Below are 22,691 nucleotides of genomic sequence, written 5' to 3'. Positions count from 1 at the left end.
ATTTTTCGAACAATAGTGATTATACATAGCTATTGAAATATGTCAATCGAATATTCATACAAATTCCATAATCAAGTAATTAAGACCAATAAATAATTTCAATGAAAAATCATATTTATATTTAACTTAGGCTCTAATACCACATGCAAAATTTTTATGATCAATATATTATGTAAATTAAGTTTTTCATCTTGCATAAATAATGATTTTTAGAATATTTAGAATAATATGATTTTCACTAATATAGAGAAGTACTTGATGCAAAATTGAAGTCGGCTATTGAATTTGACGAAAAACACCACAATGAATTGATTTTTCCCTCTTAACCTTTTCCTTAATGTAATAAGCCTATTTTGCTCGGCCCGGACCCAATACATTAAACAGTCCATTAACAGTCCATTTTTTTAAAAACAAGCCCAAACCCTAAACGGGCCCAAAACTAAAAACCCTAGCCTAAAAACTTGAAATTTTTCAGAAACCTAACCTTAACACCCCCATGTGCGCCGCTCCTCACGTGGTGCCAGCACGTCCAACGCCCAAGGACTGACCACCCCTGGCCTCATCCCATCGCTTCCGTCAACACTTGGAAACACGCAACAGAGACAACAGAGCAGAGAAATATGACAAAGAAATAGTAAATATATTGTAATATATTAGGTTATAAAAGCCTCGAAAAATCAGTGTATTAGGGGGAGATTTTTCAATGAAAAAACAACAGATTCGAAAATAAAAAGATACAAAAGTTTGAAGGTTATTTTCTATACACTCATTTTCTTAAAAATCCTTTTTTTTTACATGCGAAATAAAAAGAAAGTCAAAAAAGAGTTTCGGGGTTCACCTGGATCGTTCGTCGTCGGGCACCAAAGAATCCTTCCCCATTTCGGCATTTTAGGCCATTTTTTGGGAAAGCTAACCCTAGATCCAGAATCTAAGGGTCGGGAAGGAAAAAAGGGGGAAATTTTGGGCTCTCCGGCCACAGTGGACGGCGACGCTGTCGCTGGCGATCGGCGGCCGCCACGGTGGTCTGGTGACTGAACTTTGTCCGGATATTGGAGAGAGAGAGAGAGAGAGAGAGAGAGAGAGAGAGAGAGAGAGAAAACTTGAGAGAGTTTTCTTATGTTTTTAAAAGAAAGAGGAAAGAAAATGAGGTTTAAAAAAATTGATTTAAATAGTAAAAGCAAAACGACGTCGTTTTAAGCTAGAGACCCAGGCTCCAAAACGACACCGTTTGAGGCCTACCCGAGCTCGACCCGACCCACTCTAGGGGGAATCCGCATGTTTTCGTCTTTTGGGCTATTTATGCCCCTGGTCCTCCTGCTTTTTCCACATGTTTTAATTTGATCCTTTTTATTTTTTTGTTTCTTTTAATTTGGCCTAATGATTTCACTTTTATTTCATTTTAATCCTGCATAAGGTGCCGCGTTTTGGAGGGCGGGGATATTTTCCCTTTGGTCCCTCCACTTCTTTCGCGCATCGCAGTATGGTCCTTCCCCTTTCCATTTATTTCAGATTTGCCCCGAATTTCTGTTTTGAGTCCAATTTTAGTCCTTTTTTTTGGTTATTTTTGCTATTTTATTAGTAAAATTAATTAATTAATTAATTATTATTATTATTGCTAACATATTATTGTTATCCTTAATAATGTATTATTATTACTATTATTTTTATTTTTATTTTTATTACTATTTTTATTACTATCTTTGTTATTATTATTATTATTATTATTATATTTTCTTTACTTATACATTATTGTTATTATTATATTAACCAATTTAATATTATTATTGCCACTATTATTTTCTTTTTTAATTTACTTACTGGTTATTATTATTAGACTAATTTGATATATTATTACTATTGTTATTATTATATTTCTATTTCTATTTATTTTCTTATTCTAAAACTACTATTATTTATCTAATTTTTTTATTTGTTATTATATTTCTATTTCTATTTATATATTAATATTATTTTCATTATTATAATCGTATTTTATTTCCACTCTTGTTATTATTTTATTTATTTATATCCTTTTATATAGTTTTTAAACTTTAGATTTTTTTATTATATTATTAATATCATTATCATTATTTTTATTATCATTATTATTATTTATTTATTAGTACCTTTTTTAACTCCAAGCTTTAGATTATTTATTACTACTATTATTATTAATATTGTTCACATTATTTTTAAACCATTCTATGTAATGTACTATTTGTTTACATGTTTATTTACTATTGTTTTAATTTTGTAGTTTTCCTTACTATTGATAATCAGTTTGTTTATTTTATTTATTCGTTTATTATATTCTCGTATTCCTCATTGTTATTCGTGCTAGCGCATTGATCGTTTTGTTATGCGTATTATCATCATGATTTCTTTTTATATTTTTTACAAGGAATTCGTGTTACCTAAATTTTACTCAATACATTAAAATTTTATTTTTTGAAATAAGTGATACTCCGTGTTTCGAGATTCGAAAAAGTCATTCCCTAACTTACGGGGTTTCAATTTTCTCAATAAATCCGAATACACAAACTTTTTTGAAACATGAACTTTAAATAATCTCAGAAATTACGAAAAGATCATGTTCTAACTTACGAAATATGATTTTCTTCTAAAACTGAGATAATTAAATATCTTTTAAAATAAATAGTTTTCGGTGTTTATCCTCGTTTCGGGGATTCAAGATATTGTGTCCTAACTTACGGGACATAATTCTTTTTCTCGATTAACGTGAAATACGCTATTTTCTAAAAAAAATTTAATTAAATAATATTTTAACAAAGGATCGTACTTTTAAAATCTTCAAAGTTCTCAAATTTTTGATACCAAGACGTTAATTAATCAACTAGGTACCAATTTTGGGCGTATCGAGGGTGCTAACCCTTCCTCGCGTGTAACCGACTCCAGAACCCGTTTTTTGAATTTTGTAGACCAAAAATGTCGTTTTAGTAAATCAAACATTAAAATGATCATGAGTTGATCCGATCACACCTCATAAAAGGGATTGGTGACCACTCCTACATTTTCGTTTTCAAAATCAAAGTCGACCCCGTTTTAAAAAAAATGGTTTCGACACTTAATTACACAAATCGTCAGCAATGAGAGTTATAATTTTTATTTGTTTTTGTATATAACCCTATATAAGTAGAGAGATGTTTAGTTTATAATGATCAACTTTTAAATTGAACCACATTATTTTCGACTTATTTCTATCCAGATAATTGAGCTAAAAAATCTTAGAAAGTGGGATATAAATTGGTTTGAATATTTTATGGTTTTTAGGAGACTAAGCTAAAGAACGTGAAGAGCCTTTAATATCAACTTTAACAATAATCTTTGATTAAGCTGAAAAAAAACAAAGAATGAGAAAAAGAGGATCGTGGGAGAAAGAGTTGAGTAATATTAATTGTCATGTTTTATTCTTATTAATTTAACTTTTTATTTATATTAAATATTAAATAGCATGTATTTTATTTTAATTAAATTGTCATGTGTTATCGTTTAATTGGTTTCAACATTTTTTTAAAACAAAACTAATGGTTGGACAAAAATTTTTAATAGAATCAAAGTTTAGTCATCACTTTTAATAAAAAAAAATTTAGATACCTAAGTGAGAAAACTTTATAATTTAAGGTTAATTTTTCATTTTTTTTTGGTACATTTGCAAGACCATAAGTTAAGAATGGCTTTGAGTTTCAGAGATCATGGCCAAGAGAAGCTAATAATGGCTTTGGATGCACACGTAGCCCATTGCTTAGTATCTTCCTTGAGATGTTAGTTGTTTCCTTTGCATTGTTGGATCGAGATCGCTTAGAGGAGGTGCTAGATGTCTTCAAAAGTCGGTTGGAGTTTCCATCCTGTATTGGTTCGACCAAGAATAATATTACTCCATTTTTTATTTATTGAGATGTCCAAAGCAAGTGATGTTGTTTGTTTTGAGGAGGGCAAGATACAACAAAGAATAAGAATCTTGACTTGAAGCATGTTGGATGATTTGAAACTTTTGACCTGCAAAACATGAGAGCCATTAGGGCCTAGAGCAATGCCTGCACTACTAATACCACCGTTGATTTTGCACTTGCAAGTATCAAGATAGAGGGTCAAAAGTGGAACCTTATGATCCAAAGGGAGTGTTCTTTTGAGTATGAGGATGGAGATAAAAGAGGTTTCAGTGTCAAAGAATGCATAATTAATTGGTAGAAATCTTAAATCTATATAAGTGTTCCTATCGGGTTAGGATTGATATTTTTGAAGATTAGCTCGTTTTTAGATTTCTAGATAATATAGAGAGTGTTAGCAATAAAAGTGTAAAAGATCTTGGAAACGTGTGAGTTGATGTCATTTGATTTGAGCCATTGGAGGAATTAACTAGAGGCAGAGGCATTGAGAGAGTTCGATGGAAGTGAGAGAGGAGAGCAAATGCTTGAGTGAATTGGCATTGAAGAAAAAAGCGCTCAAAAGTTTCCCCTATTATTTCACAAATTAGGTAGACATGATCCACTAGAGACAATCACTTTGAAAGTAGATCCTTAGTAGGGAGACAATTATTGCATATCTTTCATGAGAAGGTTGATTTTAAGCGGAAGTTTGGGATACTAAAAGTTCTTTCTGTAGCCGTTAGAAATGGGTGAAAGTTATGATTTTACATTTAATGTTTTATAAAATATATAAAAGAACTAAAAAGTTATATAAGTATATAAAAAACCTACAAAAAATGTCTAGAATGAATTTATATAAATGATTCTCCAGTTATGTTTGACTATGGACAATTAGCAATTTAAGTTAATTTTTGATGTAAATTTTTTTATACTCTTTCATTAATTTATATATTTTAATTTTTTAAATTTTATATATTTTTAATTTCAATAATATTTTATGAAAAATAAAACATATTAACTTATTAAAAATACGTCTGAGATGTATCTGGACAAATGAGTGTCCAAATTTAATATATCTGAATAACTATTATTCAAATTCATTATTGATTTAAAAAAAATATTTATTAATATTTATATTTTTAAATATCTTTTAATTTATATGGATCAGGTATTAATATAATTAACAGGACATATGCGACTATACCAAATAAGAATTTAACTTGATCGCTGTTAGCAGTGAGTTTGGTTAAGGTTTAGGTGGTCAATTCCCAAAGGAAACTTCTAAGAAAGTTCCTTTTAAAAACAAAGCGTGAGTGGGGCGACGACTCGTATGGGAAATCAACGCAAAGTCCTTGTCGTCGTTTCGTTCATCAACCAAGCCATCGGTGGTTGGATTTCCCCCTGCTTTGCTGGTAAACCAAACAATCTAACTGTCTTTGTTTTTGGTTTCTTGTTTTATTTTTCTTTTCATTACTGGAGGTTTTGTTCCTTGCACAAAACAATCCAAATAACAAATAACAAAAAGCAATACACAATAAACGAAGTTCAATTTGGCCGTACAAAATAAAGAATCTGGTATTTTCTGTTATTGTGACAGAATGATATTGGAAGCGAATTCCTCCGCTTTTTGTGGATTCCCCTCTAATCCACATTCATCCCTTGCTTCTCTACGGTTTGCTGCTGTTTGATTTTCCCTTTTCTTACTCTGTTTTGGTTTGCTTGTTTTTGAAAAGTTAAAGCAAGTTTAGAAAGAAAAAAGACAGTATATGAAGTAAAGATTTGGATGTGGTTTTCATAACACTAGGGTTCTTTCTGTATTCCAGGTGGCCCAACTTTGTGTACGGCGATTGTGCCATTGTGTTGGACTGGCGAGCCATCTCCCTTGCGACAGTTTTTCTGCTGAATAGCAATCTCCAATATGAGCGGCACTTCATCCGGAAATGGTCTCCTCCACCTCAATGACGTGGAGGCTGGCCTTTCTAAGGACAATGCTGATCTTGACCATCACCTTGATCCTGATGCTGGCACCTCCGATCCCTTCGACATTGCTCACACCAAGAATGCTGCCCCCGAGACTCTCAAGCGCTGGAGGGTAATCCCTTTTTCTCCGTCTGTTGGACTGTCTCTTTCTCTACCTTGTTTCTTCTCTCATTGTAATTGAAAAAAAGAAAAGTTGTTATATAGTATTTAGTGGTAATTAAATGAACTTCCATTTTCACTTGTCTGTTTAAGCTTATTTTTACTTGTTATTCATTGCAATGAGTTAGGGGAACTTTTTAGTGATGCTTTGAATGTTTAAATGCAAGCTTGGAATGATTAAATTGCAAGTTTTTATTTCTTATGTAATGCTTGCTTGGACTAACATCAGGGTGGGTGTTCAGTGTGAAATTTTTGCCCAAGTTGCCATCATGTTATAAATATGTGAGCAAACAGAATACAGAATGAACTGAACTGAATCGTGGGTGAAACATTATGCTGGTTTTAGGTATCATGCTGCATTCTTTGTGTCAATCACTGTGTTGAATAGGTGGTTTCCAATTAAGTGTACAGTATGATCAGTCTGAAAATGGCTGCTCTATGTTTAGGTCTTCTTTTCAGGATACTCACTATATCATTAATCCAAAGGAAGCGTAATGCCCTGCTACAAACTTAAATATTCAGCGGATGCATTGCTGCAAACAGGAGATAGATTGAGTGCCTTAGATGGGATTTGCTGTTTCTTTCCCTCCAAACTATGTAGTGACCAAGCTAATTTTAGAATCATGATGCTGTTGCAATTTAATTTCATTTTCTACCTTTTTGGTTTTGGCTGTTTTTAAGTATATTTCTAAAGCTAAGTCTTATCTAGGATTATGCTTGTTGAGTCATACGGCCGATATGTCAAGGTCTCATTGTGATTGGGTTGGAGCTTATGGGCCTTTTTGAAAAAAAGAAATTAATTCATACCTTTATAACCAAGTTTTGCAAATTTCATATTGCTTTTGATTATTTGCTATCCCATATTCAATTCATTATTTTTTCAATATTTTTGCATTAATTATCTGTTAGTTTGTGGTCTTTGGGTAAGATGAGGAGAGGGGGACCCTTGTTTTTCCTGGAGCTTGGGCTAATTTTTTTATTTTCTTTTACAGCAAGCAGCGCTTGTGCTAAATGCTTCTCGTCGATTTCGCTACACTTTGGACTTGAAAAAGGAAGAAGAAAAAGAGCAAAGAAAGAGGATGATAAGAGCTCATGCGCAAGTCATCAGAGTAATTTTAAATATTTTTGTCAACATTTTAATTGGATCTTTTTTTCCAGTAAAGTTGAACTGATTTCTGCTTGTTTCTGCAGGCAGCATTGCTTTTCAAATTGGCTGGGGAAAATCAAATTGGTATGCTGCTTTACCAAATATTACCTATAGTTTTTCTCCACAATTTTATTTTTGTTGACTTTCTTTGCTCTTGCTTTCTCTCCAATGTCCAATTTTAGTAAATAGTAGCAATATAATGGTTCCTTGCAATTTAGCTTGCACAATGGGGAAGTGCTTGGGGAAACATGAACACAAAATAGTACACAGGAATCCTTTCAAATAAGAATTCATTGCTCAAGTGGTGAGAAATAAATTATGTCTTCTAGTTACAACCATTTACTGTTGAGTAGGAATGTAACATATAAGCCAAGGTAATTGAGAGCTACTTGGGCTTGGCATGATGTTAAACCAAGCTTAATTGATGTAACTATGAATCAAACTCAAGCTCGTGGGGATGATGAATTGGTTGAGCAAAGTTATAAGTATTTTGATGTTTTTACTTGAGCAGTTTGCAATCTTAATAGTACATTTTATACTTTTAAGATAATATAAACATATATGCTAATACAAATACTCCCCATTTTCATTGCACCTGTCTCTTCTTTTCTTGATGCCTCAAAACCACACTATTTTTCCATTTTTGTACCTAATGCTCTTACAGTTTCTTTGCTACCTAGTTTTTTATTTTTATTTTTTACTTTGTCTTCATGTTAACATATCTGTGCAATTTCAGTATCTAGTGCACCAGTTGCATCGCCAAGTGCCGGTGATGATTATAAAATTGGATTAGAACACCTTGCATCCATGACCCGTGATCATAAGTTATCTGCACTTGAACAATATGGTGGAGTAAGTTATCTATACATGTAATTTTCCTTATTTTCTTGGTGCTTTTTTTATTGTTAATGTCTGTTATTCTTTGTGAATTCCTTCATCAGGTTAAAGGGTTGTCAGGTCTGTTGAGAACAAATTTAGAGAAAGGAATTGATGAGGATGAGGCTGATTTATTGAACCGGAGGAATGCGTTTGGATCAAATACATATCCACGAAAAAAGGGGCGGAGTTTCTGGGTATATTATTTTCTTTGAAGTCCTTATTTTTTTCTTTCAATTCTTGCAATTATGGTTGAAATATTACTGATACTGATCGATACCTATGCTGTTTTGTAGATGTTCCTCTGGGAGGCATGGCAAGATTTGACCCTCATCATATTGATTATAGCAGCTGCTGTGTCACTGGGGTTGGGAATAAAGACTGAGGTAAAACATTTCTTTGCTTTGAATTTACTAATGGTATGTTTGGATTGAGGAGATGGAAGCGAAAGGAAAAGAGGGGATATTGGGGAGGTTTTCCCTTCATTGGGATTGCAGTTGCACAAAAGGAAGGAAAGTGAGGGGAGCTCTGTAACCCTCCATTTTCTTTTGTTTCCCTTCCTTCCCCCCCAAATTTAGGGGAACTGAAAAATATAACTTTCATTTCCTTAAAAACTCCCATTTTTTTGGTTCCCTAAATTTGGGGAAAAAGGAAGGGAAGGGAAATGATTAATATTGAAAGGCTTGATATGACTATTATGTTGCTATTGGCTGTTCGATTTTATTACTTTGCATTGATTTTACTTTTTCTTTGTTCTTTTCTTTATCCTTACTGGTAATTGTTTTAATTGATATCATTTATAGGGTTTGAAAGAAGGATGGTATGATGGGGGTAGCATTTTCTTTGCTGTTTTTCTTGTTATACTTGTTACAGGTATCAAATTTGATAATTCTCCGTAAATAGAATGCAATTTGTATCAAAGCAGCTTCCTGTAATTAAAGTTTGGCTTAGTTGTATAATGTTAATGCTTTTACAAGCAGTGTAATTGTTATACTGCAGGATGATCTGTATCTAACTTTTTTTTTAAAACAATTGTTTACCAGCTACTAGTGATTATCGTCAATCACTTCAGTTTCAAAATCTAAATGAGGAAAAGAGAAATATCCAGCTAGAGGTATGTGTAACTTCTTGCTGTATGACAACATCCATTTTTAGCATTTCTATAGTTACCTTAAAATTTGGTTATTTTTTTAATGTCCTTTCAGGTCGTGAGAGGTGGTAGAACTGTAAAGGTTTCAATATATGATCTTGTTGTTGGTGATGTTGTCCCGCTAAAGATTGGTGATCAGGTGTGTTTCTCAGTTTTTCTCCAGGGCATTGATATTCATGTGCACTTGGATTAAATAATAGTTTGATGCTTTTGTTAGGTTCCTGCTGATGGAGTCTTAATCGCTGGCCATTCTCTAGCAATTGATGAATCTAGCATGACGGGAGAAAGCAAGATTGTAAGTTGCTTGTTTGGTAATGCATTTATCTAATGTTAGGCTTCATTGTTTTAAGCACGAGGTTTCTTGTAGGTTCACAAGAATCAAAATGACCCATTTTTGATGTCTGGCTGCAAAGTTGCTGATGGTTTTGGTACCATGCTGGTAATTAATATCTTGCATTTTTTCTTTACTTGGTGTTATTGCTGGTAACTTATTAGTTCTATAGATGATGTTTGCCAAGTCCTCTAAGCTTCTGTCTTTCTTGTTACGGAGACTGTAGAGAGATAGTAGGAATTGGTTTGTGCTTTTGTTTTGGCATCGTACTTACGTTTCTAATTGTTGATTGATCTGTCTGTTATATTGGGGGGGGGGGTGCGTTTATTGAGAAGCTGTGTAAGCTGGTTTTGGTGTGAGATAATCTTTCTTTTCTTATCTCTTATCTCAATTTATCCTTTGTGTTTCATTTATTACCTGATATGATTCTTGTATAGAGGTAGTAGTTTGAGAAAGATTGTTAGTGTTGATCACTTTATGAATGGCAACTAGATTTTGATTTGTTAAGTATGTGTTGGTAAAATGTTCTTTTCTTGTTGGATTTGAAAAACAATTCTGTTTGATCTGCCAAAAATTGTAAGGTTTATAGGATGAGTTGCATAATGTTTGTTTTAAGCTAAGAAGAACAGAAAAAAATTGATGAACTTAATTTGGTGTGCTCGACATGTGGCACTTGATTATCTGTGTCTTAACACGGCGTTTATGTCTTTAGTAGGGAGTTTGTCTTTTAGAAGAGGTCGTCTTTTGTAGATTCTTATCTTTCTTCACTCTGCATTTGATCTTTCTTTAACATCTTGGATAGCTTAGCCTGGTTCGCTGTTTCACTTTCAAACCATTAAAATGTCATCTTTCCTAAATTGTTTGTAGGTGACTGGTGTTGGAATCAATACTGAGTGGGGACTGTTAATGGCAAGTATTTCTGAGGATACTGGTGAAGAGACCCCCTTGCAGGTTTGAGTTTGGTGTATCTTAATATTACCTAGTTCCAATTCTTATGATGCATCTTAAGCTTATTATTTATAACATATTGTAGGTGCGGCTGAATGGAGTTGCAACTTTTATAGGCATAGTTGGGCTTTCTGTAGCTGTTTCTGTGCTTGCTATTCTTTTGGCAAGGTATGCTAAGAATCAATAACTTATTACTCATGATAGATGAATTGCATGCCATCTAACGTCTTACCTTTGATTGGTTTCTAGATACTTCACTGGAAATACTGAAGATCCAGATGGAGCTACACAATTTATTAAAGGACGCACTAAATTTGATGATGCATTTAATGATGTTGTTAAAATTTTTACAATTGCAGTAAGTACACCATGGTTCATTAGGTCTTGTTTGGTATAGAGGGGAATGAGATTGTAATTATTAAGGATTATAATAGTGTGACAATAGAAGGGAATGGCTTATGACATAGGTTTATTAAAATAGAAATACATCTATGCTATGACGTGGTGGGAGTAACCGTGTCTGGTTTCACAAGTAACAACAACTTGTTGAAATTACCAAAAGGAACAAATAAACAGTAGTAAGTGGACCAAAGTAAGCATATAACTGTTTTGCCATCCTATAAATGATTTGGGTCTCAATTTTTATTTGATTTTTCCCATAAATTTCATGTTCCTCCTGCACTATATTTAGCACTTGAACAGAATAGCTAATCCCATGAAGCAAAGGTGATGTTAATATTTTAATGTTTATTTACTAGCAAGTCCAAGATTTTCTGACTTGACTTGTTCAGGTTACAATTGTTGTCGTTGCTGTGCCTGAAGGCCTTCCTTTGGCTGTTACCTTGACGTAAGTTTAATTCGTAGCTTTTGGTACCTATGCATTAAATATTGAACTCATGCAGTTGAGTATATTTTGTGCTTCTTTTCCTACTCTTTTATTCATGGTTCTGTTCTTACATGAACTTTCACAGTCTTGCATACTCAATGCGGAAGATGATGGCGGATAAAGCTTTGGCAAGTTCATTAATTCTACTTTTAAATGTTTGATGTCCACGATTGCTTCTATGATCAACGTGTTTTTCTTTAATGGAATGTTTATCTAACAGATACAGATACACAGGTACGCCGGCTTTCAGCTTGTGAAACCATGGGCTCCGCAACAACAATTTGCAGTGATAAGACTGGAACATTGACTTTGAATGAGGTTAGTTCTATATGGTTTTTGTTACACCACTATGATTTTGTGCTTTCTGTTTTCACACTTGATAAATGGGGAAATGTCCAATATATGTTGGGCCCCTTCAATTGGAAAGAGGCTTACAGGAGGCAAGTAGTGATAAAAAAGTGTAAAAAAGTTATTGCTTTCTTTCTATTAAATCAGATAGGGTTAGGGCTTATATAACCTTCTAGTTTCCAATTGTAGTGAAAATATATTGCAACTTTTGTCCAGCCCACCTCATTTATGCCACACTCTCTGAAAGGGTCTCCTGCTCAGATGTAGTCCATTCGTTGCATGTTATTAAGTGTTAAACTTTTTTCAATGAAAACAAGCACTACATGTGAAAAGTCTCTACAGTAGTGATGATGATATATACACACTCTTGATTGCAGTATCTTCATATCTTTCTCACCTTGAATTTGTACCTGGTCTTAATCATTGACAAATTCTTCTTGTGTCTTTTTTCTTCTTCTAATAATGCCATATTTTCATCCTTGCTGCATGGCTTTGCCTCATCAGGGTTGCTCTTATTCGGTCAATTCTTTTACATGGCTTTTAAAGATGTTTGGTTTTTGAAATTTATTTAGCTGTTTCAATTTTTTAATCCAGTTGTTTGATAGCTTTAGATTTCAGTCTGATTAACTAGTATCACAGATGACTGTTGTTGAAGCTTTTGTTGGGAAAAAGAAGATAAATCCACCTGCTGATTCTTCTCAGTTGCACCTATCAGTTGTGTCTCTGTTGAGTGAAGGAGTTGCACAGAGTACCATGGGGAATGTTTTTGTGTCTAAGGTAAGATTGTCTCTGTTCATCTAATTCATTATGCTAAGGTCAAGAGATAAATAATTATTATGCTTAAGAAAATATTAGTTTTTGGCTAGGCTTAAATATTTTCAGTAGGCAATGACCTTTGCTTCTGACTTATCAATTGGTTCTTGTGATTATAGTTGATATTGTTCATAAGTCACACTAGAAATCTCATTGAATAACATTCATTTTCCAGGATGGTGGTGATGTTGAGATTTCTGGATCTCCCACAGAAAAAGCTATCCTTTCTTGGGCAATAGAGGTACCCCATAACTTGGTCTGTCATCTACTTTTGATTTAATTTGCTTTTACATACTAATCATTGAAAATTATATTGCAGCTGGGGATGAAATTTGATGCTATCAGATCAGAATCCACTATTCTTCATGTTTTGCCTTTCAATTCAGAGAAAAAGCGAGGTGGTGTTGCATTACGACGGGTAGTGGCTTCAGTCTCACTTCTTAATGCTTTCTGAATTTGTTGATGCTCCCATGTTAGATTATTTAAAATGCTATAATTAGAAGTAACAAAAAAGAATTACTTTCTTTGTTTATGGCTAAAACACTAATGGCCTTCTGATGATTTCTCTCCTAGGAATATTGACATTTTTGTGCATGTTTATTTTGCATTAAATTCATATTTGAGCAGTTTGTCAGAAGCATCTTGGTTGTTTCCTCAATTTAATTACTTTTTGATAGACAGGTTTCTTAGGCTGGACTTAGAATAAGACATTTTCTACAACACCAGTTTCTGTTTCAAACATATCAAAGTGTGATTGGATTTTAAGGGTGAATTAAAATAAACACTGTTAACGGCATTGAATGAACATTCAATCAAATATTGTGAAATGACAACATTTTGATTCCGTTTATAATTGATATTGTTAGTTGATTATAGGACCGGAATAAGGACATGAATGGTAGAAACATCTGTTGTCCAGGCCTTGTTGACCGGGTAATGCAGGCTTGTCTTTTGTTTTGTTAAGCTGGTGGATCAGGAAATAAGTTGGCTAAATATAGTCTGCTTAATAATTTGGTATTGTGGGATTTGTAGTACTTAAGGTGAAAAGTAAATCCTTAAAAAATGTAGAGAGAAAAACTAGGAGAGAAGGAGAAGAGAGGAGAGTGAAAGGGGCAGCTTTAGCTTGAGAGGCAGCATAGATGGAGGTCTTATGAGGGTATACTAATCTGGCACCTCCATGCTGAACTGTGCCAAGTGAGGCAAGAGCCAGATCTTGGCCCACTCAGCTGTGGGAATGAAGGGATAAAGGAGGGAAAAAAAAGAAAATTAGGTTCATTTTAGCAGGACAAAAAAGTGGTTCTGTTGGGTGAAATTATGTTTGGGTGGGTAATAGAATTTTTGCCTTTTCAATTTTTGGTGAAAGTAGAACTTCAAAAGAGGGGGAAGAAAGAAAAAGAAAGAAGCCAATGTGAAAAATGAACAAAAACATGAAACTATTATTATCGTCTGTTTCTGGTTTCTCTTTTTCCCTTCTTTTTTTTTCTTTGCTTGACTTTTAATTGTTTTCTTATCATTTGTTTATAATTAAGAAAAAAGTAGTTTTAAGTTTTTTTATTGATCTATTGTTTTAAAATAAAAAAAAAAGTTTTTGCAATGCCACAGCAAAATGTGGTGGATTTGCTAGGATTTTATCTTTGTTCAGCCTATGAGATATGAATCTTTCATATGTGATTTGTGATTTTTGGGCCTAGGAAAACTGAGATTTCTTAGCTGTCAAGTATTTGACTTGCCCATGCACTTTGATGCTTACTTGATCAAGTCTTTTTCTTGATGGGAATATAGCTGAAGTGCTCAGGTCCAAGCTCATTTTAGTAGAATTTAGTTAAGGTGATTGAGAACATTAAAAAAAAAAAACGAAGCTTCTTTGCCTAATGTTTTGAACATACCATTGATATTAGTAATTTAAACAATCTCCTTTAATATATATACTTACCTATTTTCTTATGGCAGTCTGATGCAGAAGTTCATATACATTGGAAGGGAGCAGCTGAGATAGTTTTGGCTGCATGTTCTGGATATCTTGATTCAAATGGTTGCCTGCAATCCATGAATGAGGACAAGGTTAGTGATTATGCATTTTTACACACACAAGCACATGCATGCACTATTGAAAGATCTCTTGGGTTAAAAATAAGGGAATTTCCTCTCATTTGCAATACACTGACACAATTTGAGCTCCATAATTAACTTTAGCTTTGAGCTCTTTTTACCGTTTGTATATGTTCATAATTTTTTTATTACATAATTATATTAGTATTATATATTTGCATACAACAATTTTAAGGGGTGTGTGTGTGTGTGTGTTTTTTTTTCTGATTCCTAAATTTGTTTTATCTATTTCATTGTTACTGCTTAAAACCGGTGTTGTCAAGGGTGCATGACACACTCTAGCTGTTAGAAACTTTATATTGTCTGCAGTGCAAAAGTAGTGCTTGCTTGAGTGAAGTAAGATGCAATATGTATGTGTGTGTGTGTATATTTATAAATAAGTTCTAAGAGATCTGGTTATGATAATAGAATCTGAAAGTTTCATTTTCTTTTGTTGGTCAATATGGAAGATTTTCTTGTGGGCCAATATGCATCAGTTCCCTCTAACCATAAGTCATGGCTAATGATTTGACATCAGTATATGCTTCAACTTTTATGTTTAACCATCTTTCTGCAGGAATTTTTTGAGGCTGCTATTGATGAAATGGCTGCAAATTGCCTGCGCTGTATTGCCCTTGCATACAGATTGTGTGAACAGGAAAAAGTTCCTAGTAATGAAGAGAGCTTTGATGATTGGGTCTTACCTGAAGATAACCTTGTTTTGCTTGCTATTGTTGGTATAAAGGTAAAATTTTTTTAGTATGGCTCCCACTTTTACCTAATGGTACTTCCCCATAATGGTTGGTCATCTATTAGTAGCTCGACTATTATTGTAGCTTTGACTTTATGTTTGATCTACAAATGAGTTTATGATAAGCTGCGCTGAATGACGATATGGAACTTTTTTTCTGAAAGAAAGCAATTGCTCTTTTCTCTTTTAAGTGCAACATTTTTATGATATATATCACTAAACAAAGTGTTACTTGCATGCACATCCAAGCAAGTAGATCTGTCTTTAGAAACAAAATTACTCATTGAAGTTTAATTAGGTAGATTAATTCTGCCACAAAAGGAGAGCTTTTGCAATGGTCAATGTAACCTGAATATCATAGCTTTTCTCCTTTCTTTCCCACTTTAAGCATTATAGTGCCATTCTTTTTGTGCATGTTGGAACTTAGGAGTGCCTTTAATGATTATCTTATCATGTCTACTTTCTGCCATACAATGACAAATATGCCAAAAATAAACGGAGTAATGCCTATTATTAGATTACAACCATCTAAAGGTGGATTTCCTTGTACACATTAAACAAAAAGGTTCTTTATACAGCTGAACTATGCTCTTTCTTTTCCTTATAATTATTAGTTTGGATACGTTTTTCAAATTTGATGTTACTTTTGGTGCTGAAATTCTAGTGTTTGTGTTTCCATGTATACAAAGGCAGTTTGGAAGTGTTTAGGGAGTTTCCGTTTTGTTCAGTTATGTGAATTAATCATGATTATCCTGCTTTATTGAGCTAGACTCATGTGCAAAGTGGAACTGCTTCCTCTTTTAGCTTAATATGATTTTCACCTGCAGGATCCTTGTCGCCCAGGTGTTAAAGATGCTGTGAAAATTTGTACGGATGCTGGTGTCAAGGTAATTTTGATGGCTTTGTAAGATTAGCTTCAGAAGTTATTATATCCTTGGTGCGTAGAATGCTAGTTTTGTAGACAGTTGGATGGTCAAGTTTCCATTTTTTTAGAAAAAGAAGTTAAAGATTTTTAATTACTATAATTTAGAATGAATACTTGGAATTTTTATCAATGATAATGCCTTATATGAGCTACACACACTTTGATACATATAACAATTAAATTACATGAAAATCATGAAAATCATGAAATGGAACCCTAACTTTTTGAATCTTTAGGTACGCATGGTCACTGGAGATAATATCCAGACAGCACAAGCAATAGCTTTGGAGTGTGGGATACTTAGTTCTGCACAAGATGTTACTGAGCCCACTATCATTGAAGGAAGGGTGTTTCGTGCCTTAACTGAAATAGAAAGAGAACAAGTGGCCAGGAAAATAATGGTATCAATTGATTATGTTTCTATATTGGCTTTAGATCCTGTTATCTTTCTCCAAGTGTAGAGCATATTTATTGATTCAAGCATGAAAGAGTGGTTAATTGGGAGTATCATGCAGGTAATGGGGAGATCTTCTCCAAATGACAAGCTTTTGCTTGTTCAAGCCTTACGCAAGGGAGGGGATGTTGTGGCTGTGACTGGAGATGGTACCAATGATGCTCCTGCACTTCATGAGGTTTGTTTTTGTGGTTAACTGGCAGATTTATTTATTTATCTTGTAATGATGATGCATTAGGATGCATATTATATTTGGTAAGCATTGGCTTAAGGTGTCTTTGATAAACTAGTGAAAGTTGAAATTTTGAATGGTTTTAATTTTTCAATATGTTCAATAATTATTTGTAGGAACTACTTGATGGAAGATTTTCAAACAATAATTGCTGAAATACTTAGTAGCTTTTGCTACTTAACGTATTAAGTCAATTTAAGACATTTTTTTGAAACGCAATAATCTTATGTTCTTTCCTTTTTAACTTTTATGAATTGAAAATAATTATAAAACCATAGTTCTAATTTATAAAAGATAAATAAAATATCCAATAAGCATATAATTTTCGATTGCATACTAAATTACCTTTATAAGGTAAATTCTGTAGGTAAATTTTCTAACTAAATTCATCACTTAATTTATCATTATTGAATTTGTTTAGTTATCAAACAGTACCTTAGTATCTCTGTATACGCTTAAAATACTTGCATATTCACTATGGTTCTGATTAACAATTATGCCCTTTCCAGACTAACTTGGGAATTCACCAATGTTATAATGTAAAAATTGTGAGATTGTCAGTGAGTCATATAATTGGGAAATAGTTCTTTTGCTTACTACCAGCTATGTGAAGTTGTGAACCATCATGGACCAATTACCTTCCATTCAAGCAGCTTTGTTCCTAAATCTAATGAACTCATACTCTGCCTCTAGTACTGATTGGTGATTACACCATGTCTTCCATAGCTTAATTTGCTGATCTCCACATTTTTACATTTTATATTCTGTTGATTGCTTTTTTACTTTTTCTGTATTTTAGGCAGATATAGGTCTGTCTATGGGCATTCAAGGGACCGAAGTTGCAAAAGAAAGTTCAGATATCATTATATTGGATGATAATTTTGCTTCAGTTGTGAAGGTTAGCATGCATGTTTCATTCTTTCACATGGATATGATTGTTTCAATTTTCCAGCAATTGTAGCTCAGCTTTGTATTCCTAATGTAGGTTGTTCGCTGGGGTCGTTCTGTGTATGCCAATATTCAGAAGTTTATACAATTCCAGCTTACTGTGAATGTTGCAGCTCTTGTAATCAATGTTGCGGCAGCAATATCTTCTGGTGATGTTCCTTTAAATTCGGTGCAGGTACTGCCCTTTCTTGTAATCAATGAAATTTGGTGTTTTAGTTAACTGTTCAAAGGAGTGTTGAAAGTTATGCTTCACATTAGGACCATAGTATCATCATAGACGGTATGAATGATCTAGGGATTTCATTTGTTGTGCGCATCAATGATAGTTTAAGTTTTGTAGATCAATGTTATCTGAACTGGACCGAACATAGGTGGGACCAGCGAAATGGACTGGTTGAGCCAAGAACCAATACAGACCGGTTCAACCAGGCTAAAAAACTGGTTGAATTGGTTTTTAATATTTTTATTAATTTTTGATGATTTATTTAATCTAACCATCCAAACTGGTGGGTTGGTTTCATAGTTACCCGGAATCTGATATGTCTCAGAAGCTTTATGGGACGGGGTATGCTGTTTAGCAAATGTTGTGTTAAAAGGGGTATAGGTTTGGTTGATAGCTATTTCATGTTTTAGTTAGTGATCATAAGCAATTTTTAGCAAATAAGTTATTTTAATTGAATGAAGGTGATGAGGGGGGTTGAAGTGGTTTTTTCAAATTAAAAATGTAATGAGCTTTTATTTTTCTCCAAGATTATAAATGGACTTTTCTAGTGTTAATTCATTAGGGGATTTCTTACCATCTAACCCTCTCACAAAAAAGAAAAATTGAACATTCTTATTTACTACTAAATAAAATCATAATTACTTGGTTGGCCCTCTCAAAATAAATTTTTTATTTCTATCTATAACTTAAATTTATGCATTATAAAAAAAAAAAAATATGTTGTTATTTGTCTTTTCATTTTACCTACCAATCATTATTCATAAACTCTAGATTAATGATTTGTTATAAATATAAGTCACAATCATGTAAGTTTAAACTTTTTCCAAAAACAAGTGTTCTCTACAAAACTTTGACCAAATCAGATTTTCTTAATGCTTTTACTGTTCAATTTCTAATTCACTGCCTACAGTATAGCAATTAGTATTATTACCTGCCGCTCTTCCCCCACAGAAAAAAAAGTGATCAGCCACTGTTTTTATGTTTAAAAATGGGTGTTATGGTTTAAAAGCTTGTATGACATTTGTATAATTGGGTTCTTTCAAGGGGAAAGTTTTATTTAATTTCCTGGAATATAGTTTTGGGGTGCTGGGCCATTAATTAAATAGCTGTTCACTGATCATTTTGTCATTCTGTATGTGGTGATTGAACTTAAAAACTAGTGAGCGTGCATGTTGAATAAAGTTCAAAAATCATGTTTCTGTTAGTATAGAGATAGGAGAAAAACAAGTAGGATAAGTTACTCTGTGGTCAACCTAAGAAGATATGTACGTTCAAACATCTCTTTATGGAGACAAAAATTTGAATGATTGAATTCTTTTGCTACAGTTACTATGGGTTAACCTGATCATGGATACACTTGGAGCACTTGCATTGGCCACTGAACCTCCAACAGACAACCTTATGCATAGGTCGCCAGTTGGCCGAAGGTTTGAATCCTTTCTCATGTGAATGTTTCATGTAATTTGAATCATAGCACTCTAGTTCTATAATTACTATCACTTGTGCAAGCATAGATGTGGCAATTGTCTTCAAGATTATTTATTGATCAAAATTAACTTATTTCTGTTTTCTAATATGTAAAAAGCTACATTTATATATGGCTCTTTTAATCTTTTTCTGAGAAAATTTACAAGGCTTTCAATTTTTGTAAAATTTCAGAAACATTTAATGTTTGGTTTATCTTTGAACATTTCCATCTGGCATTAAGGCTGGTATCTTTTTACAAATATTTTAATCTTTATCTGAGAAAATATTCAAGGTTTTTGCTTTTTTTTGGAATTTCAGAAACATTTTACATTTGTTTTGTCTTCAGAACATTACTGAATGGCACAAAGGCAGACAATTCTACAATAATTCCTTTTTACTGCTGCTCAATTCTTGGATTATCTGTGTGAAAGAAATAAAGTGTGCACCTCATCTGGATTGTTTTTACATCTTCATATAATTTTTATTGTCAAATATTCAAGTATTTTTTTTTTTAATCTAAGGTCACCGACACAATGAATATTTCTAGCTAGCACATAGTGATATGCTGCTGATTTCATTCACCATAACTTATGGTCCTAAAATGTCAAATGGTTGTGTTTCTTTTCATTTGAATATTTTTGGTGATTTCAGTTAGGGAAGGAAGCTTCCAGCAAAAAATAGAACCTGTCTTCTCAGTCCGCAGTATTTTTTTTTTCTAAAATTGATTTCTGTAGGAAATGAAATGCATGTTTGCATGCAGAAACATTGATGTAGAATCAAGCAGGCAAATAGTAAGGGGATTCAGTGGGGAGAAAGGGAAGGGTTTCACTTTGCTTTTCAATGTCACTTACTGTATTCTGTTTTCAACTTGTCTACTCTTTCAAGCTAGTCTTTTTTTGTTTTTTTTTTGGGTTCAAATTAAAGCTAGTATATACATTAGTTATAAATTATTAGAAATGACTGAATGTACCTTATCTAGTTGATCTTTTAATTGTCTTGTGTTGTTGATGTAAATATTTTACTTTTCCAGAGAACCTCTAATTACAAACATCATGTGGAGGAACTTACTAATACAGGTACCTGTTCTTTTTTGGTCCTTGCCATATGACTAATTATTTTCACCTGTTAACTTTTTACTTGTCTTAGCTTGTGCCGCCTTGCAATTTATTTGATTGAGTGTTGCTAACTCAGACCAAGGTCTGGAATATAGCTCTATGTTCCATGTTCTCTTATGATGTTTTCATATGTCATTTCAGGCTTTATATCAAGTCACTGTCCTCCTTGTGCTCAACTTCAGAGGCATGACCATTCTTCAGTTGGAGGATGATGGTAACAGGGAACATGCCTATAAAGTGAAGAATTCTTTGATATTCAATGCATTTGTTATGTGTCAAGTAAGTACTTGTTGACAAGTTGAGATTTTGGGTCTATTTTTTGGATTTGTTGCTATTAGTTCACCGTCAATTACACATTTGGGTGCATAAGCTATAGTTAAATTCTTGACTTGGCACCTAAGTTGAAATATTCTCAAGTAGACGCTACAATTTTGTCATCATCTCCATCAATTTGCAAACGTGACTAAGACTGTTAGTAAAAAATGGATGACATGTCCAGAAACAGTCTATAACCTACATGCCATGTCTAAAGGGCACTTGTTGCAATTGGATGATTTGGACTTGTGAACAGAGTATACATGACTGCTGAAGCATACCGATCTAAATAATTTTTACATGGTGTAAAGCTTAAGGTTGATAACTGTTCAAATTGCAGATCTTCAATGAGTTTAATGCTAGAAAGCCTGAAGAAGTCAATTGCTTCAAAGGAGTGACTAAAAACTACCTCTTTATGGGAATAATTGGATTCACTTTCATACTTCAGGTGATTAATAATCACGTCCTTTTTTAACTCAATCCATGGACTGTTCTGCTTTGTTTGTGGTCCTCCTTTTTAATTGGTCTACTCATGTTACTTTTTCCAACTCTTTCGTAGATAATCATCATCGAGTTCCTTGGAAAGTTTACCTCAACAGTGAGACTTGATTGGCAACTGTGGCTTGTATCCCTTGGCATTGGCATTATCAGGTAGTTTCTCGCTGTCAATTTTAGTCTCCAATTACCTTCATTGATTGTTCGAATATTGGTATTAACTGTTACTATTTAGTGCTAATGCTAATTGATGTGGTCAAACACAACTGAAAAGTTTTTTTCCCCCCTCATTGCAAGAGCAGTTAGTAGTAAATCTCTATGCCTAGGTTTCCAACTGTCAAATATTTTATTAGTTTTGCCTTGGAAAATGCTTCATTAACTTATTTACCAAAGCCGAGAGAGTGATATATATAATGTTTGTAACCTTACATTGACTGGCAATTATCTTTTGAAGCTGGCCTCTTGCAATTGTGGGAAAGCTGATTCCGGTTCCCAAGACACCGGTTGCCTCGTACTTCATAAAGCCATTTCAACAATGCAAAAGATCCAGGGATGCATGAATTTGTTATTTCTGTTGTTCCTTGCTATTTAAGTAAAATTGACAATCTGAGAATTGCTGAAGCTTGTGTATAGAAAGGGTTGTCTAACCGCAAAGCGGTTGATTGCATCCTAACTTAAAAAGGCAAAACAGAACAGAAGAAAATATGCTTGCCTGAGTGTAATCAAGGCAACTGATTCTGAAAGATCATTTATGTATTTTGTACAAGGTTTAAGTGAAGGGTAAATTACAGATATGGTTTAAATTATGTTTTGATCATCGAACTTTAAAAAGTTACGGTATGATCACTAATATTATTTATTTGCTGTATTTTGGTTATCTAGCCGTTAATGGTATAATGACAAGCTGACATAACATGTTATATCATCGTATTATATAAAAATTTTAAGTTGAATTGCACAAGTAGTCTCTACATATATATTTTTTCTTTTCGAGTAACAACTTCATTTTCTTTTATTTTCTTCTTATTTTCCCCTTTTCTCTGTTTTCTTTAATGACCCTAGCCATTACTTATAAAATAAATGGATAAGCAGAAAACGAATAACTTATGGCATAGGGAACCTGCAATCACACACAAGCAACGTTTGTGTCATA

General features: G+C 33.3%; 1 protein-coding gene across 2 annotated transcripts; it reads left to right on the top strand.

The window, feature by feature from the left end:
* The first annotated feature begins 5,094 nt into the window (after positions 1 to 5,094).
* Positions 5,095 to 22,344, top strand: LOC107896667 (calcium-transporting ATPase 9, plasma membrane-type). 2 transcript variants are annotated; one of them, XM_016821886.2, is made up of 35 exons: positions 5,127 to 5,299; positions 5,485 to 5,559; positions 5,711 to 5,979; positions 7,019 to 7,135; positions 7,218 to 7,257; positions 7,910 to 8,025; positions 8,115 to 8,246; positions 8,346 to 8,435; positions 8,853 to 8,922; positions 9,093 to 9,163; positions 9,255 to 9,338; positions 9,417 to 9,494; positions 9,567 to 9,638; positions 10,398 to 10,481; positions 10,564 to 10,646; positions 10,728 to 10,836; positions 11,270 to 11,325; positions 11,450 to 11,492; positions 11,599 to 11,682; positions 12,352 to 12,489; positions 12,701 to 12,766; positions 12,845 to 12,943; positions 14,476 to 14,586; positions 15,191 to 15,358; positions 16,192 to 16,251; positions 16,526 to 16,690; positions 16,805 to 16,921; positions 17,775 to 17,873; positions 17,961 to 18,098; positions 19,473 to 19,573; positions 20,644 to 20,689; positions 20,870 to 21,007; positions 21,384 to 21,491; positions 21,603 to 21,694; positions 21,993 to 22,344. In XM_016821886.2, the coding sequence occupies exons 3-35, from the start codon at positions 5,806 to 5,808 to the stop codon at positions 22,096 to 22,098; spliced, it is 3,255 nt and encodes a 1,084-aa protein (XP_016677375.2). In that variant the 5' UTR covers positions 5,127 to 5,299; positions 5,485 to 5,559; positions 5,711 to 5,805; the 3' UTR covers positions 22,099 to 22,344. The 2 variants fall into 2 exon arrangements, with proteins under 2 accessions (XP_016677377.2, XP_016677375.2); XM_016821888.2 differs by lacking the exon at positions 5,485 to 5,559 and having other exon boundaries at positions 5,095 to 5,299.
* Positions 22,345 to 22,691: the final 347 nt, after the last annotated feature.

Source organism: Gossypium hirsutum, chromosome A10 (genome assembly GCF_007990345.1).
Source record: "Gossypium hirsutum isolate 1008001.06 chromosome A10, Gossypium_hirsutum_v2.1, whole genome shotgun sequence".
NCBI classification, from domain to species: Eukaryota; Viridiplantae; Streptophyta; class Magnoliopsida; order Malvales; family Malvaceae; genus Gossypium; species Gossypium hirsutum.
Note: the sequence above shows the minus strand (reverse complement) of the source record. Positions and strands in the feature narration are given on the sequence as shown.